At 46.4% G+C, this 17,500-nt stretch overlaps 1 protein-coding gene across 1 annotated transcript in view; it reads left to right on the top strand.

Moving 5' to 3' along the window:
* Positions 1 to 17,500, top strand: part of CYFIP2 (cytoplasmic FMR1 interacting protein 2) — a 131,567-nt gene that overhangs the window by 88,548 nt on the left and 25,519 nt on the right. Inside the window, exons 24-26 of the mRNA XM_033853510.2 lie at positions 3,609 to 3,752; positions 5,287 to 5,377; positions 6,207 to 6,337. Of these exons, the coding sequence (XP_033709401.1) occupies positions 3,609 to 3,752; positions 5,287 to 5,377; positions 6,207 to 6,337 (366 nt within the window). The remainder of the gene's footprint in view (positions 1 to 3,608; positions 3,753 to 5,286; positions 5,378 to 6,206; positions 6,338 to 17,500) is intronic.

Genomic DNA, 17,500 nt, shown 5'->3' on the forward strand with positions numbered 1-17,500 from the left:
AACACCCCTATGTCATGTGTCTCCGTCCTTACCCAGCACAGTCTGTTGTTGGACAGCTCCTATTTTTATAAAGTTCTAAATATTGAGCAAAATCTGCATTTTTGGGTATGTTCCGTCAGCTGGTCTCAGCTCTGCTCTCTGTCACATCACTGTGTAGGATACACCGTGTTGTATGAAATTGTACCCCACAGATGTACTGTCCACATTCAGGGGATCATGACTGTAGCCAAAGCTGCTGGGGGAAATTTGACCAGGAAGCTGTACTTTCGTAGTCTTTACTTACCAAATTACCAAAACGAAGGAATATGAAGGGCTGTTATTTCAGTGGGTGCTTCCAGCGTGCCAGGCACCATGCCAAGTGCTGTACGTATGTCATCTCATTTAAACCTCCAACAACCCTACAGGAGTTGGTATTATTATCTTTACTTAGGGAAGACCAAGGCTAAGAGAGTTTAAGTAATTTGCTCATCTAGCTAGTAAATTGATGGAACTGGAATTTGAAATCAGGTGTGCCCACCCCAGTAAATAACTCTGGACTCAGACAAAGCAAGAAAATAAGTCAGAGAATCACACAGGGGGAAAAAAGTAGCTGATTGCTTTTCGTCCCCTCCAGGGATATCCATTGAAAGCTGCCTGCTGCTCAAAAGTTCCTTTCACAGGATATTTGAAAGAAGACTGAACATGCCCAGAGCTTTACTGGGTTCAGAGGAGAGGCTGCAGCACCTGGTGTGGGTGGGGAGTGAGGAGGCAGCTCTCTTGGGGGAACGAGTCCATGAGGGGCCCCTTGGGCTGTGAGCACAGCCCAGTCATCCTTCTTACATGCCTATGCAGGCTTAAGCTGCAGCCCTCTTTTGGATGAAACTCAAATCATGTTTTTTTATCTTTGAAAGCAAATGTTGGGAAGTAAATTAGGCTATGATATAGCCCAGTGGGCTTTTTAATTTACTTTTGTTATTGATGTATAATCGTAAGCAATAAAATGCACTGTCCTAGTTCAGGCTGCTATAACAAGAATACAGTAACTAGGTGGCTTAAACAGCAATGATCTCTCACAGTTCTAGAGGGTGGGAAGTCCAGGATCAAGGTGCCAGCAGATCCAGTGTCTGTTGAGAGCCTACTTCCTGGTTTACAGACAGCCTTCTTCTCATCGTATCCCACGTGATGGAGAAAAGAGAGCCGTAGAGTTCTCTCATGTGTCTTCCTACAAGGGCACTAATCCCATTGATGACTACTCCACCCTCATGACTTAATTACCTCCCAAAAGTCCCACCTCCTAATACCATCACAATAGGGGGTTAAGATTTCAACATAAGAATTTGGGAGGGACACAACCATTCAGTCAATAACATGCACAGATCTTAAGTGTACATATACTTTCATGAATTTTGAAAAATGTATACATGTGTGTAGTCAAGAACCCAGTCAACATGTAGGGCATTTCCATCATCTAGAAAGTTCTCTCATGCCCCTTTCTAGTCACTCTCCTTCCCCGACCAGAGGTAAGCCATGGTGTATCTGGTGTTTGTTTTATACCCGCCTCATCCTTGGAGAGGAAACAGGAGACTACAGAGTGGGCCTTTGATTACAGGGCCAGAACTAAGATGCATTCACTTGGGAGGGTGAGCCCCTTGTACCACGTGTGCCCTAGCGCCACCTCACTCACCTCTCCCTGGTCCCAGCCCTATTTGGCAGGGTGGCCTGTTACAGAGACAGTAAAATGGTTGGCTCCATACACAGAAAATTACATGGGCTGGCCCCATGGTTGACTAAATCAAACTCAACAATTCATATACTCCAGGATTTGCTGACCATCAACTCAGTGAACATCATGCTTGTAATCAGTTATATTTTCCCTCCTTACATAAACCACTGCTGCCCCATACCATTTAGAAATCTTTAGTAACTACCTGCAAGGGATCCCTCCCCCAGGCTCAGGCAAAGTTTTGCTGTGACAGCACACCAGTGTTGAGTGCAGAAGGCTGCTTTCTCACATTCCAGGCCTCCCCATATATAGGCATTAGCTTACCAAGAGAACTGTTATTCAACCTGCTGGATGAGTGGGTGTTCTGATTCCTCACGAATTCTTGTTGTTAGTGGGCACTCTAATGTGTTCCTCTTGTACCCTCATTATTCAAGGGTACTATAATTGTGATGCTTGTTTCGTAAAGTTTAGAATAATTCGTGTAGAGTAAAACGTACTTAATGCAAAACCTAGACTGAACGTAATTAAATCTTCCCTTGATGGCTCCAGAGTTGAGAATCTTGCAGAACTCCAAAAGCATCATTACAGTTCCTATTTAATTCATGTAGGATTTCTAATTAGCCAGCTTATAGAGAATTTCGGCTAATAGAATATCAGATGTGGTCTTTCCATATTTGCATGTTCTGGGTACAAGATTTTTACAATTCCTGATAGGAAAACTATACTCAGAACTAAGGTTAGAAGTGAAGTTTTTTTCTTAAAAAAAAAAAAAGGTTATGGTTTATGTAATAATTCAGCTTCCAAAGTTCACCATTGTAGGTAGAGGTTAAGAACATGGCCTTTGGAATCACAGCCACCTGGGTTCAGATCAGGGCTCAGTTACCTATGAACTGTGTGGCCTTGCGCAAGCTACTTACCACCCTGAGCCTCAGTTCCCTCATCTGTGAATTAGGGCCAGGAATTGTATGGGTCACGGATCACATACATTGGTTGTGTGGATTAAATGAAAATGCACTTGGAGGGCGTCATGAAGCCTGGCGTGAGGTGCTCCGTAAGTGGCAGCATTTCAAAACAAAGTCAGTGATAACCTTAGTGCATCACCAGCTAGATGAGACCAATTCAGAGCCCTTTATTTTGGCCCTGTATTCTCAGACAGAAAGATCTTAAAGAGATTCCACTAATTCAGCGATGGTGTCTCATGGGGTCCAGAGGACAATGAGGGTGGCCCCCAACCAGCACCCAATCAGAACAACTCTGCTTCTGTCTGTTTCATGTACTTGCTTCCGTGGCATCTTTTTTGTTTTAATTGCTAATCGAAAAGCTACAGAACCACTGTTGTAATCCATCCCCCTTATTTCGCAGATGAAGAAACTGAGGCTCAAAAAGCCGACGTGATTTTCCCATGCACTCAGCAGGGTCTCCTGCCTCCCAGTCCTCTTGGTCCCCAAGACGCCTCCCTGTGATAGGTGGAGGCGCCTCAGAGTAGAAAGAAGGCAATGTTGAAGCAGCTGTTGAGTTCTCACATGGTCTTTCCAGCCAGTTCCTAGTACTGAAAATGCCCCTAGAGAAAGGAAGTCATTTGTTTCACCCTCATCCCATAGCTCAATTGTGAAAGTCCTGGTTTGTGTGTGGACGGTTGTGGGTAGCATGAGTCCTATTAAAAAGATATTTACCTGGAGGCCTTTTCTCCTCTTCTGTCAGGGAACTGCTGCCCCATCTGATGACCTTCGCTGGATCCTGTGGTCACTGACCACCATTCTCTATGAGCAGCTTGCAAAATGTATTCATAGGGGTCCCCAGTGAGAGAACAAGGATATCAAGTTTCTATCCTTTCTATGATTGAAACACCTCCTGCTAGGACTCACAGTTCTCTGCCACTGACTTGGCCACATCCTCTGTTTTCCAGCCTCTCAACATTGCCTACAGCCACATCTACAGCTCCTATAGGAACTTCGTGGGACCCCCTCATTTCAAGACCATCTGCAGACTCCTGGGTTACCAGGGCATTGCTGTGGTCATGGAGGAACTGCTGAAGATCGTCAAGAGCTTGGTAAGGAAGGGGGCCTGGGACAGGCCATTAGGGTTGAGAGGAATGAGGCTTGCTTTCACTTTTTACCTGGCCTGGAAAATCAAGTCACAGGCTCTTCAGCTCTGTCTATAGGAATCACCCAGGGAATCCTTTGCTCTTATCCCCTGATTCCTCTTACCTATCACTCTGTAACATTTCAGGGCATCTTCTGACCTGTGGCTTTGCCTCTCCTTTTCTGACGCTGAGCTCACTCCCAGTACTTACTAACTGAACTCAGCAATCTTGATTTTGACTTGAAGGCCTACTAATGACTGCTCATACCCATCTCCTGTGCTGCATTATCTAATTTGAGCTTGACAAATCCATGACACATGTGCTGCCATTTTCCCTCCTATGCCCATGGCAGACATCTCTAATAAAGCACCACGCTTCTCCCCCTTGGAATTTCTTGATGACTGGTGCTACCAATACTCCACTGGCCTCGAGGGAATTCCATAGACCTTTGCCACTATTCTATGCCCACCCCAAGTATGACCATCTGAACCTTCATTTAATTCCCCAGGACACTGCTGCAGCAAGGCTGAAACATTTCAACAAATTTTCTTAAAATTTTGAGATGACAAAAGAGAAACAGATTAATGCATATCCATGTCAGGAATAGCAAACAGGATTCACCTCTTAACTCCAGTCCTCTGGTAGCAGCTGTGTATAACCAGGGGTTGTTCCAGGTTGTGAAGCTAAATTTAAGAAGGAAGATGTGGTAATTGATTAACGATGTCTGCCTGGGACACGGGAGGGATGAATGTGCCATGAATTTTCCATGCTTAAATTAGATATTGTCTCAGTCTTCATAGCTCCCTGGCCCCATTTCATTTTAGATCTTAGTTTGGATCTCATGTAAGTACTCCAACCCCAGAAGGGACCCCATGCCTAGAAATTGCCCTCCTTGAAGACTATAAGCCCAAGGTAACACTGAGAGCATTCCCTTTTCTGTCTTACAAAGGCCCATGTTTCCTTACAAAGGGCAAGGAGGCTGCCCCCCACCTTTGGGAGAGAGCCTGCCTCTCCTCTCAGGGAGCAGTGCCCTGCTGTCTTAGGCAGCTCGGGCTGCTGTGACAAATATACCATTTGGCTTCATCCACAAATGTTTATTGTCCACAGTTCCGGAGGCTGGAAGTCCAAGATCACAGTGGCAACATGTGAGGACCGTCCTCCTACTTCACAGCCAGCTGCCTTCTCCTGTGTCCTCACATGGCAGAGCGAGAGAGATGTCTCTCTCTCCCCTCTCTTCTTATAAGGGCATTAATCCCATCATGGGGACTCCACCCTCATGACCTAATTACTTCCCAAAGGCCCCATCTCCAAATACCATCACACTGGGGATTAGGGTTTCAACATATGAATTTGGGGGGAATACAAATATTCAGTCCGTAGCACTTACCCACGGGTCTCAACAGAACCTCCATATGCCCCAGGAGCCCAGTGTTCAGCCCCAAGATACACATATGCAGCAGCGGTGGATTATTTCACTCATCTTGTCCTCTTCTTTTGTCAGCTCCAAGGGACCATTCTCCAATATGTGAAAACACTGATCGAGGTCATGCCCAAGATATGCCGCCTGCCCCGGCATGAGTACGGCTCCCCAGGTTGGTGACCAGGGGAACCAGGGGCCGGGTGCGGTGATAGGAAAATAGTCCAGACCCATCCCACTGTGGAAGGAGAGTCTGGCCATCTACCTTGAAGTATTTGCTTCTCTAACATGGCAGCAAGCTGTCAGAGCACTGGGTTTGCACCCTACCTCTGCCACTGAATCACCTTGGACCATTTTTAATCCCCCTGAGTAATAGTATCATCTTCCATCAGTGAAAGTAAATGATGCCCACTGGGCCTGCTTCACAGCACTGCCCGGAAGCTGGAAGAGGTCCACAAGTGAGAGAACAGTTAAATCATGAATAGCGAGGTATAGCTGTAAAGGCCTTCCTTAGCTCAGCACGTCTACATTCCTTCCTCCATATGTGTCTATTTGAAAGAGGCCGGTGCCCCAGGTGTGGCATAAAGTGACATTTCTAAGGTAAGTCAGGAAATAGGAGTTTTTGCCACTCCACCTCTGCGCAGAGAAATAAGTCTTTCCTTTCCTAATAGTGAAAGCACGTGGACTGAATTTAGGGCCTGAGGGGTGGGGAAAGGTGGAGACTATGAGTTTGGCCCCAGGGGTTTTTTCTGAATACCAAGATGTCCGGCCCTGGGTCAGTGTGAATCAGAGTAGGAAAGGGCTGGGGCCGAAAGCTCTAGTTTTCGTTCCTAGCTGCGCCACTTAGCTGTGTGAGTGTGGACGCGCCACTTACCCTCTCTGAGCCGCATTTGAAAATGGGGGTAACTGTGCCTAGTCCATGGTATTGTTATGAGTATTACGTGAGATCCTGCAGATAGTGATTAGCACGAACCTCCAGCTGACCATCCCCCTGCATCTCCCAGGGATCCTGGAGTTCTTCCACCACCAGCTGAAGGACATCATCGAGTACGCAGAGCTCAAAACCGACGTGTTCCAGAGTCTGAGGGAGGTGGGAAACGCCATCCTGTTCTGCCTGCTTATCGAGCAAGCTCTGGTGAGTCCTGAACCCCGAGGGACTGTCATGTCTTGAGGATGGAAGGGACCCCCCCCCCCCTTCCGCCGCCTCAACAGATGCCCGAGGCCCCTCTAGCCACCCCGCCCAGGAGCCCTGCAGCTTAGTTCTGTGCTCTTCCAGGGCGGGCACACGCTCCTCTCCATTCCATTCAGACCACTCCGACTATTCGGACACTGAGGGGAAGCAGGCCCGGGAGTCAGACAGGCCTGGGTTCCATCCCAGACCCCCTCCGCTAGCGGCAGGGCCTCAGCAGTCCTTCGGAGCCTGGGTTTTCCATTCACTCCCTAGACACATGGTTAACTCCTGGCTGCCACAGTGTGGGCACTGCACTGGGGGATGCAGCGGTAGCTGGCCCCACCTCGTGTCCTGGATGGTGGAGGGCAGACCTGCACTGAACAAGTGTTTACACAGAAACAGTGTGTTTACTGTCACAGCAAGTGCTGCGAGGGATGAGTGCCAGGTCCGGTCTGCTGGGAACCTAAAACCTGGTGTGGTCTTGAGGGTGAGGGAGGACTTCTCTGAGGAGATGACTTGGAAAATGACCAGGAACTGGCCTGGTGGAGAACTAGAGACAGCTGTTTCAGGCTAAGGGAAGGGCATGTAGTGTTGTCTCCTTTTGTTGTGATGGAAGACAGTGATTCTACCCTGCAGCGCAGTTTAAAGGCTGAAAGGAGATAAGGCATATAAAGTGAGTACAGTAAGAACCACATAATTGGTCAGAGTTAGCGTAATGGGCAAAAGCACGAGTCCCTGTGCTTCCACCTCTCGGGACCACACGGAACCAGCGCACTCTCTTCCACCGGGCCAGCCCTCATGGCTTATTCACAGAGGCTGCGTTCTTCACACACTCCCAGCGCTCTCCACTTGGCTCTGGTCCCGTGAGGCGTCCACAGGTGGGCCCAGCCCTCCAGGCGCGGGGTGACTGGTACAGCCGGCGCAGTGGAAGGTAATGCAGAGGGGTGTTGCTTGATCCTCAGGACGCAGCAGGAGCATCTTTCAGCATCCATTCCTGCCTTCCTCTGTCCGCACACACATTCAGCAAAAGGGTATTGAGAGCCTGCTCGTTGCCAGGTGCAGTCCTAAGTGGTGCGTAAATGGCTATGAATGAGAGAGACAAATTACTACCATTTTTATTCTGGAGAGGGTGGCGACTGAAGCAGTAAACAACCAGAGATGTGAATGCAGATGGTACGTGCTGTGAAAGAATAAACAGAGAAACAGGACAGATAGAGAGTCACAGGTGCCAGGAAGGCTGTGTTGTTTTTGGAGAGGATGGAGCTTGAGGTCTTTCAGAAATGGAGAGAAACCTGGAGTGAGCTGGAGTGGAGAGGTAATGTCGCCCAGGTGGGGGCTGAGGTGAGAGAGGTGGATGGCCTCAGTCCTGGGCCGCGTGGGCCCCGCGGGAAACCTTAGGATGCTGTGAGATGGAGAGTGGGGGGGTCTGATTTACTTTCTTAAAGGCCCTTTGGCTGTTGGGAGAAGCAGCAGCTGGAAGGTGAGTGAAGGGCAGGGCTATTTGTAGCTGTTCTGTCCAGGGGTCGTCTTGGAGGCAGGAGGCACAGGGAGAAGGGCAGGAGAAGGAAGGAATTCGGAAGGAGGTGGAACAAAGGTAGAGGTGGGAAGGAAGCAGTAAGGGCAAGATCTTAGAATAAGAGTCCAAGAGGATTCCTGCCTCGAACCGAGTGAGCTCTGCAGCCAGGGATGTGGACCCGCTGCTCTCTCAGACCCTTCCCACCTGACGGTCTCTGAAACACAGCCTGATTTGCTTTTCTTCTGTGGGGAGTAATAGCCTCTCTGTGCCCCTTTAGATGGACTCTCGAGACAGCTAAGTATTCCTCTTCCTGCTAACTGGTTTTTAACATGGTTCAGTGGGCCTGGTTGCTATGGCAACGTAGCCAGTCAGAAGTCACAGGGATAAGATACATAGGCGAGGGCTTCCCTGGTGGCGCAGTGGTTGAGAGTACGCCTGCCGATGCAGGGGACACGGGTTTGTGCCCCGGTCCGGGAAGATCCCACATGCCGCGGAGCGGCTGGGCCCGTGAGCCATGGCCGCTGAGCCTGCGCGTCCGGACCCTGTGCTCCGCAACGGGAGAGGCCACAACAGGGAGAGGCCCGCGTACCGCAAAAAAAATAAAAAATAAAAAGGATACAAAGGCGAAAACGCTCAAGGCCACAGGAAGAGGAGCACCAAGAGACGTGGAGGTGGGGGAGGGCGGGTGTCTGAGGCCTCACTTCCTAGTGTCTCTCGTCAGCGCCGCCTTTCATGCGGAGCATCAGTTAGCGTCCCCTGTCTAGACCCCAAGAGGCAGACTGTGGATGAGGCTACAAGGAAAGGAAAATTCTGTCTCAGGCATCCCTGCCTAGGTGGTCAGTTGCATATACCGCGGAGGACAACAGGACACTCACATCAAAGACCTTCAGAGCTGAGAGAGACTCCAACAGTATATGTGTCCCAACCCCCTCTATGCATAAGTGAGGAAGTGGAGAACCAGAGAGGGCACAACTTGCCTGAGGTCACACAGCACATCAGCAGCAGAGGTGAAAGAACAAAAGCGAAGGTTTCTGGTACTGATCCCAGTCCTTGGGGGGATGGGGGTGGGGAGGGGACATAGAGAGAATCAGGACTCCCCAAAGCTGTGCGCTCTGCTTTCTACTTAGACATCTGGGGAAATCCCCAAGCTAAGACAGTGCTTTCCAAGATTAGAATGAGGCAGGAGCTTTTTAATTTATGAAGCTGGAATTAAATATTCAAATGACATATTGATCTCATTAAATAGGAGGACTAATAAAAAAACGATAGGAAGAGGGGAGAGAGGGAGGAAGGAGATACTCTTAATATATGTCTGTAGAGGAAGGGCGATTTAAACTGGAACATCTGTGCTCTGGAGGGCTGCGTAACAGTCAATGAAAGTGGCTTTGCACATACAACATAGAAAATGGTGAAAGACATAATACTGAGTGGAAAAAAAAGTGAGTTCCAACACAAGGCACACATTATGATGCCGTAAAGTAAAATAAACAAAATAAAGCTCACAAAATAACCCTGCATTGGAAAAAAAATCTAGGAAAATCATCGCAAATAATTCAGTCATTTTTCTCTAGGTATCAGGGAGGGAGCTAGGATTAGAGGTCAACAGGAACTTTCGCCGTATCTGGAATGTCGAATTTTTTACAAGGGAAATAAATTCATGATTATCATTGAACTAAAAATTAATTTAAAAAATATGAGTAGTATATCATAGTTTCAGAAAAACTGGAAGGACTCTGAAAAGTACAAAGTAAGAAGCCTTTTGCCCACTCGTGTTGCCTTTGTCTAATGTTTGCAGGGTTCTGTCCTGTTGTGGGTTCCATATCAGTATATATGCTACAAATACCTTCTCTTACTCTGTGGCTTGCCTTTTTTTTTTAACAGATTATTAATATATCATTGATTTGTGGATGGAGAGAATATAAATTGAAAAGATTGATTGGACAAAGATATATTTTCTTCTTTAAGTTTGGTGTTTATAAAAAATTCAGGGTGCAATAGCAGTACAGAAGAACATGTATATCCCTATGGGATGGGTTGTTTGTTTGCTTGGTGTTTTTAATGATGGTCTAACAAGCGTACAGTAATACAGTTGACCCTTGAACAACATGGGGGTTAGAGGTACCTACCCTCTGCATAGCTGAAAATCTGTGTGTAACTTTACAGTCGGCCCTCCATATCTGCCGTTCCATATCCATGGTTCCAATCTGCAGATTCAACCAGCCACGGGTCTTGTAGTACCGCAGTATTTACTATTGAAAAATATCCATGAATAAGTGGACCCACACAGTTCAAACCCATGTGTTCAAGGGCCAACTGCGTATGCAGTATGCAGTATTCCCACTACATAGACTAGTTGAGTCATCCATCTTACTGTGGATGTATGTCTGGATTGTTTACAGCTTGATACCATTATGAATAAAGATACTATGAATGTTCTTATACACTTCTTTTGGTGGATGTATGCTCTCATTTTTATTGGGTCAATACCTAGTAGTGGAATGGTTGGATCAATGTGTAGACATATGTTTAGCTTCAGTGGATACTACCAAACAGCTATACGAGGCGGTTGTACCAGTACATACTCCCGTTCAGCAATGCATGAGAGTGTTTTATCGTCACACGCTCATGACCGGTTGGATTTGTCTGTCTTTTCAGTCATAGCCGTTCTGGTGGATATGTTGCGATATCTCACTCTGGTTTTGATTTCCCTGATGGCTAATAATGCTGAGCCTCTTTCCATGTGGCATTCCCCTTTGGACAGCCTCTCTTGTGAAATGTTGTTCAGTATTTTTGCCTATTTATTACTGAGTTATCTTTTCCTTATTGATTGGTAGACATGATTTATATATTATAGATACATGTATTACAAATATATTTCTGTGGCATGTCTTCTGATGAGCAGAAGTTCTTCAGGTTTATTGTATTTACCTTTTCTTTTTCCTGTATGATTGATGCTCTTGTGACTTGTTCAAACAAGTGTCCCCTACTCTTAAGTCATGAAGATGTGTTATCTTCTCAGAGTTTTAGAGTTCAGCCTTTCCAGGCGTAACAGACCTTTAAGTCTATTATTCACCTGGAATTGATGTTTGTGTTGAGTGAGAGGTAGAAATTCAATTTCATTTCTTTCCAAGTTGTCTCCACACGTCTGATTGAAAAGCCCTCTTTCTCCCCACTGTGCACAGTGGTAGTGCTGTGTCTGTCATTTATCAAGTGTCCACAAAGGGCTGGTCATGGCAGGCTTTTAATAGACACTTGTTGAATCGAATCTGAAATGGACCATATTTGTTAGGTATCTATTTATAAGGCTGTTGTGTTTTTAAAGGAAATTCTGTTCCTAATGACTAGAATTTCCTCTAGTATCTTTTACCCTGAGAAATCATAAGGGAACTATTCCACAATCACCAGGTTTTTGTTCAAATTTTGTGTGGTTTTCGAGCCATCGGCCCATTGTTTGTTATGCCAACTCACACCAGGAGAGGGCCCTATTCTTTCATGGGAGCGAGGGAGGGCCTGAGTCCCTGTGGAGACAGCCCTTCAGTCTGCAGAGCCTCCCACGCAGGGCTTGAGAGTGTTCCCTGCCTTTGGGCCTGTTGTTTATTTATTTTCTCCTCCGTATAGCAGAGTGAGCCATGGCTATAGTGGTCGGTCATGAGAGAATTACTTATCTTTACAGGACGTGAGGACGGTTCAGGCCCAAACTCACAGAACTGAATGCTGGTCAGATTTGGGAGAGCTATCGGAGGCCATCCAGGGCAGGTGTGTCCACATCACCACCACTGACATTTGGGGCCAGATGCTCCGTAGTGGGGGGGGGGGCATGTCGTGTGCGTGGCAAGGTGCTGAGCAGCATCTCTGGGCTCTGCCCCATAGATACCAGTAGTACCTCCCCAGTTATGATAGCCAAAAATGTCTCCAGATATTGCCTAATAAAAACCTCCCCCGTTGAGTACCACTGATCTGGTGCAATCCCAGTTCCACATTTAGCAGATAGGAAACTGAGTCCCGCCGAGGGAGATAACCTTCTCAGAGCTACAGCTACTCAGCTAGTACAGGAGTTGAAACAAGAACCCAAGATCCTCACGGTTCACATACTCAGGGCCAGAGAGCTGCTCTCCTGAGCTTTGCAGATTGCTCTGTTGGCTTTTGTTTCTATTTTTGTTTTAGTTCCAGCTCCATGTCTGACCCCTCTATCTCCTGCTTCCACTTTATAGTCCCTTTTCTTTCATTTTGCTTTTCTTATTGCATCACTGAAATAAATTCTTCGCTAGAAGACAGGTGCAGAAAGAAGAAAACAAAAAGCACAGTGCCGCACCAAGATAACCACTGTTCACATTCCAGTGTGTTTATGTTCCAACATATTAATTTTCCACGTATACATACGTGTGTGTGTGTGTGTGTGTGTGTGTGTATGTGTGTGTGTGTTTTACTTTGTTTAGTTGGAAGCTGAGAAGAATGATTACCTCTGTGGGGTCTGAGGGAGACCGGGACAGACAGGGGTTAGGAATCTTCTACTTTTACTCTGCACTCTCAATTATTGTTTGAATTTAGTGCAGTAAGCCTTTATTGCTTTTTTTTTTTTTTTCCTTTAAGAGGAAATACTCCCACGCTGAACAAATGTTCACGCTCCCTCATGCATGGGAAGTTAAAGCAAAAGCCCACCCTCTACCACCCACCTCAGACTGTCACTCCATATTCCACCTATACTTGATCCAGGGTTATTTTGCTCCTCACCCTGAGAAAAGATGCCCCCAGTTACGCAGAACACGAATTCTGTCCCCACACCCAGGCACCATCAAGTGGCTCCCCTCTGCCTGACTGTATGAGTGGTTCCTCCAGCCCAAACCCAGAACACAGTGTTTTTCTCAACTGGAGACGAGCCAGGATTTGTGGGAAGGAGGCATCTTGACTCCCAGTAATACCTTTCCTTTCCGTGGCTTTACAGTTTTTAAATATATTTACATCCTTTCAGACCTGTCATAATCTGGGAAACACACCTGTTAGGTTCATCAGATTCCTGGCAAAAATGGTCTGTCAGTAAGAGTCTTTGGTTCTTCAGACATGACTGAGACCCCCCAACAGGCCAGGCAGCGTGTGGGACTCCGGCGCTCACCGATCACTGGACACCATCACTTCCTGGACGGCACTGTTCACCGTCTACACCCTCTGCCTTTCAATATGGAGGGCTAGCCCTCTGCGGGGTGGGCAGGATGATCTCAGGGCCTTTAACTATTGACTTACTAAAAAAACAGGAAATAAATTCAGCCCTCCTGTTTATTAACACAGCGCTCAACAGTGACAGCTGTCTAGAGTTGATCAAATAAATACGTGCTAGTTGAAGTGTTTGCTCAAATTTTACTAATGAAAGTGTGTGGTCAAATAAGTTTGGAGAGTGACCAGCCTATTTCAGAACAACTGAGTGAAAAGTGGCATCAAACAAGCACTGATCTGTGGAACACAGAGGAGGGGTGGGGGTGATAGGAAAGATTTCCCAGGTGAGGGTCCCTATTGCATCCTCAGCCCCAAATACAGAGCTCATTAATTATAGTCTCAATGAATGGGGGCAGGAACATGTCATCTCTGTCCTAGATGATGCGTAGAGACATGCCTGTTGGTCCTCTAAAATCTTCAAGATACCGCCATTCAATGGGCAACAGAGGCGGTCAGTCACCTTCGTCCAAAGCCACCTCTGTCCTTGGAATATGCTATGCTGATGTCATTAACCTTGCCGGTAGTTGCCACAAAATCAGGGCCTTGGTTACTCACTTCTGTATTGATGACTTTTCTATGACGAGACCCCAGTGGACAGAATGCCTAGAAGCTGAGGGTTCGGGGGTCGTTTGGTACAGTTTGCTCTACTAAGTGTTACAGATCTTCAAACACCCAGGAGGTAGTGTAATGGTCTCGTTAAAATCACTCAAACTCCTAAAATATCCTGATGTCTGAGCCCCATCCCACTCCAAGGAAAACAAAATTTTCGCCAGTGGGGCCCTGGCTGAAATGCCTAAAAAGCTCCACACTTGACTGTAATGTGCAGCCAGGGTGGAGAACCCCTGTTCTAGAAGGCGTCTTCTTAACTAGTATTGCCAAAGCTTCGTCGTTGACGTGTTGTCGGCACAGTTCTTGCCATATCTGCAGACCACTGGTCCTATTGGTATTTAAAGTAACTTTTTACCTTAAACTTATTTTAAAAGGAAACTTCATATCACTTCCATTTAAAACACAATATTCTCTTGCTGTCATTAGAAAGCAACCAGAATAATAAATTCCATGAAAACAAAACACGATGATATAATTCCAGTTGCTGTGTGCCTAGGCCCTGAGCTTGAGGCCTGCACTCTCTCTCTGTCTATTAAAAACAGAGATCAGCAAATGTTACAGAAGTAGTAAGACATGCTGGTTCCAAGTGGAGACTTTCTCATTAAACTTGTGAGAAAGATTACTAGGAAACTGAAAAGGAAAAAATGTTCTCGCTGTGACTCACTATTATGAAATTCCATTGCACTGTACCCGCATTTCCCACCCTTTGGAAAATGCCCACCTTAGTTGACATAGACATGCATTTGAGGGAAGGAAAAGCTACTTTCGAGGTCAGTTTCTTGGCTGTAGATCTTTCCTAGTTGACCAGACATGATTCTGATCCAGAATAATAATTCATTTTCCCCTTGACAATTCGGGGGGTGGAGGTGAGACATAGTAAGTAATATATAGCGTTATTCAAGTGAGGCACAGATCGGTGGGGAAAGACACACACAGACACACACAGACACACACAGACACACACACACACACACACACACACACACACACACACACACACACACACACACACACACACACACACACACAGGAAATTAAAGTACTGATTTATTGAGCCAGGGCTACAGAGAGCTCCTGGAAGTGAGGGGCCCACGGAGCAGGACCAGATGGAGCATGCCTCGGTGAACTTTCCACTGCACCTGGAGTCCCCACTGAGGGGCTGGAAGCTGCAGCTCGTACCCTGTGTGCAAAGGAGGGTCGTGGTGGATGTGGGAAGCCTCATTTCATGGCTGTTCCACACGCCCTGTATCCTTGGGGCTTAACATCAGTACGCAGGAAACACTGACATCTATGTGCGTCCATATAAGGGAATGTTTAGACCGCTGGGCTCTCTGGTCAGGCCCTGTCCCCCGCCACCCCCTTCCTGCGGGAAAGCCAGGGTGGGGATTCCTGTGGGGTGCCCCACCTCTAGTTTTCCAGCTCATTTCTCCACGCTCACTCGACAAAGACAAGAAAAAAAAAAGAAGTGTTAGTGTTATTGTCTTTGTTGCCTCAAGACTCAGAATGTTATTTAAGAAAATACTGTTTTTGAGAATGGTTTCATGATTCCCCTTAGGAAATCAGCTAGAACTGGTATGTAGTCATTCACCCAGAAACAGAGCCTAAAGGTAGAGTCTACTGCTGTTTTACAGGAATCTGACACGCGTAGGATCACACCGACCCTGTTTTTTTAAATATGTATCCTGAATCTATCTGTTAACCAAGAGAAGTCAGATGCCCAGTTAGCCCCCTAGAGTGAGTGAGTTGGGAACATGAAGTTTTGTGGTATTTCATGGAAATCCCTAATAGTTCATCAGTTTTAAATTAAGTAAGATAGAAAAGGAAAATTTTAAGACTGAAAGCAATACAAAAATAAAATACTCATCCCTTGAATTTTTACGTGGGTTCCTTACAATACAGTATTTTTGCATCCTGACTTCAAAAATCTCTTCATTTTTACCTGCTCTGTTGACAGAGAGCAATTTTAGCTCTTACTAATCCTCTAACGACTAGTACTCTCAGAATCGTAATATGTTAGGGGTTGTCCTAAGCCATAGTAATAGTAAATGGCACTTGGTAAGTGTAGCAATTGTCACTCATTAGCTTCTCCCAGGGAGGACCCTGTACTGAAGCAGGAACACACAGAGGTTCCCAAAGGAGGGAATCACTGGAATACTTTTTTGGTAGAGAAATTGCTTCGTCTTCACACTTTAGAAAACTCATCGTGGTTGGATCCTAGATCCCCCAAAAAAGGCTATGAAAGAAACAGCTTAAGAGCAACCAGGAAATGTTAGTATTATATGATATCAAGAACTTTTTAATATAGGTGATCATAACATTGAGGTTACGTAGGAGGATGTCCTTGTTTTCAGGAATTGCATGCTGAAGTATTTAAGGCTGAGTGATGCAATGGCTTCAACTTACTTTCAGATGATTCAGTAAATCAGAGAGAGTCAAAGCAGATATGGCAAAATGTTCACTGGGACTCTACATCAAGAGTACTGTTCTTTCAAATATTTTGTACGTCTAACATTTTTCATCACACAAACTTGAGGGGTGTGTGAAGGAAACTGAATCATGGAATCTGGAAAGCTAAGATGAAAAAGGGTCACATGATGTATAAAGAGGAAGAAAAGTTATGAGGGCTTTTGTTTTTTTTCAGCTACTTGCGCTAGTTGGTGGGATTTACTCTTGGTAACATATGCCCCAGAGCTACTTCTGACCTCATTTTTTTTTTTTTTTTTTTTTTTTGCGGTACGCGGGCCTCTCACTGTTGTGGCCTCTCCCGTTGCGGAGCACAGGCTCCGGACACGCAGGCACAGCGGCTATGGCTCATGGGCCCAGCCGCTCCGCGGCATGTGGGATCTTCCCGGACCGGGGCACGAACCCGTGTCCCCTGCATCAGCAGGTGGACTCTCAACCAGTGCACCACCAGGGAAGCCCTGACCTCATTTTTGTAATTTATAGAGGCATCTGCTAGTGCTGAACTCAGCCACGACTCTCATGCTGCCCATCTGTTTTATTTGTGAGCAGGAAATAGCAGTTCAAGATCACAGAAAACCAAAGCTGGGGAAGCTGGCCAGCCCAAATTAGAAGGAGGCCACTCGGGTTTCTGAGCACTGCTGGGAGAGCACGCAGGACACCACTGTCGGCTGCCCTCCTCCCAGGGGCCCGTGGTAGGGAGACTTTCCCTCTGCTTCTAGGTCTTTGAGAGAAAAGAAAACAGTAATGCCTTCTCCCTGTGCTCAACTTAAGAGACATGTTTCCATCGAGCTTCTCTGAGGGTCACTGCCTTTCCATTCTTGCTCTGGGTGGAATTTACTAGTAGGTAAAGCATTAGGGGATAAAAGACAGCTGATTTGCCCATGTAGCAGCAAAAAGGATCTTCATACCATTGTGAATCAGATCATGCAACTCTCCAGCTTAAAACTGACAGGTGGCTTCTCAGTGTACTTAAAAATCTTTTCTTTTAATTTATTTCATTCAAGTATAGTTGATGTATAATGTTTTGTTAATTTCTGCTGTCATTGTACTTAAAATTCTAACTCCCAGCTTTGGCCTGTGAGGCCCAGATTATTCAGCTGTACCTTCTCCTCCGACTTCATCTCTTATTAGCACTCTCTCCCTGGCTGCACGGTCCAACCACATCAAGCACACGGCCGACTTTGAAGGTCAGGCTAGAGATAAGGAATCCGCGGTACCCTGAAGATCTGCACCAGGACCAAGGCTGAATCTTACTATCCTTGGCTTCTACCCTATTGCTTGCTCACATTTACCCCCTTGGCATTATAATTCAAGGGGCACCAAGAGCACCC

The sequence above is a fragment of the Tursiops truncatus genome, chromosome 3 (genome assembly GCF_011762595.2).
Source record: "Tursiops truncatus isolate mTurTru1 chromosome 3, mTurTru1.mat.Y, whole genome shotgun sequence".
NCBI classification, from domain to species: domain Eukaryota; kingdom Metazoa; phylum Chordata; class Mammalia; order Artiodactyla; family Delphinidae; genus Tursiops; species Tursiops truncatus.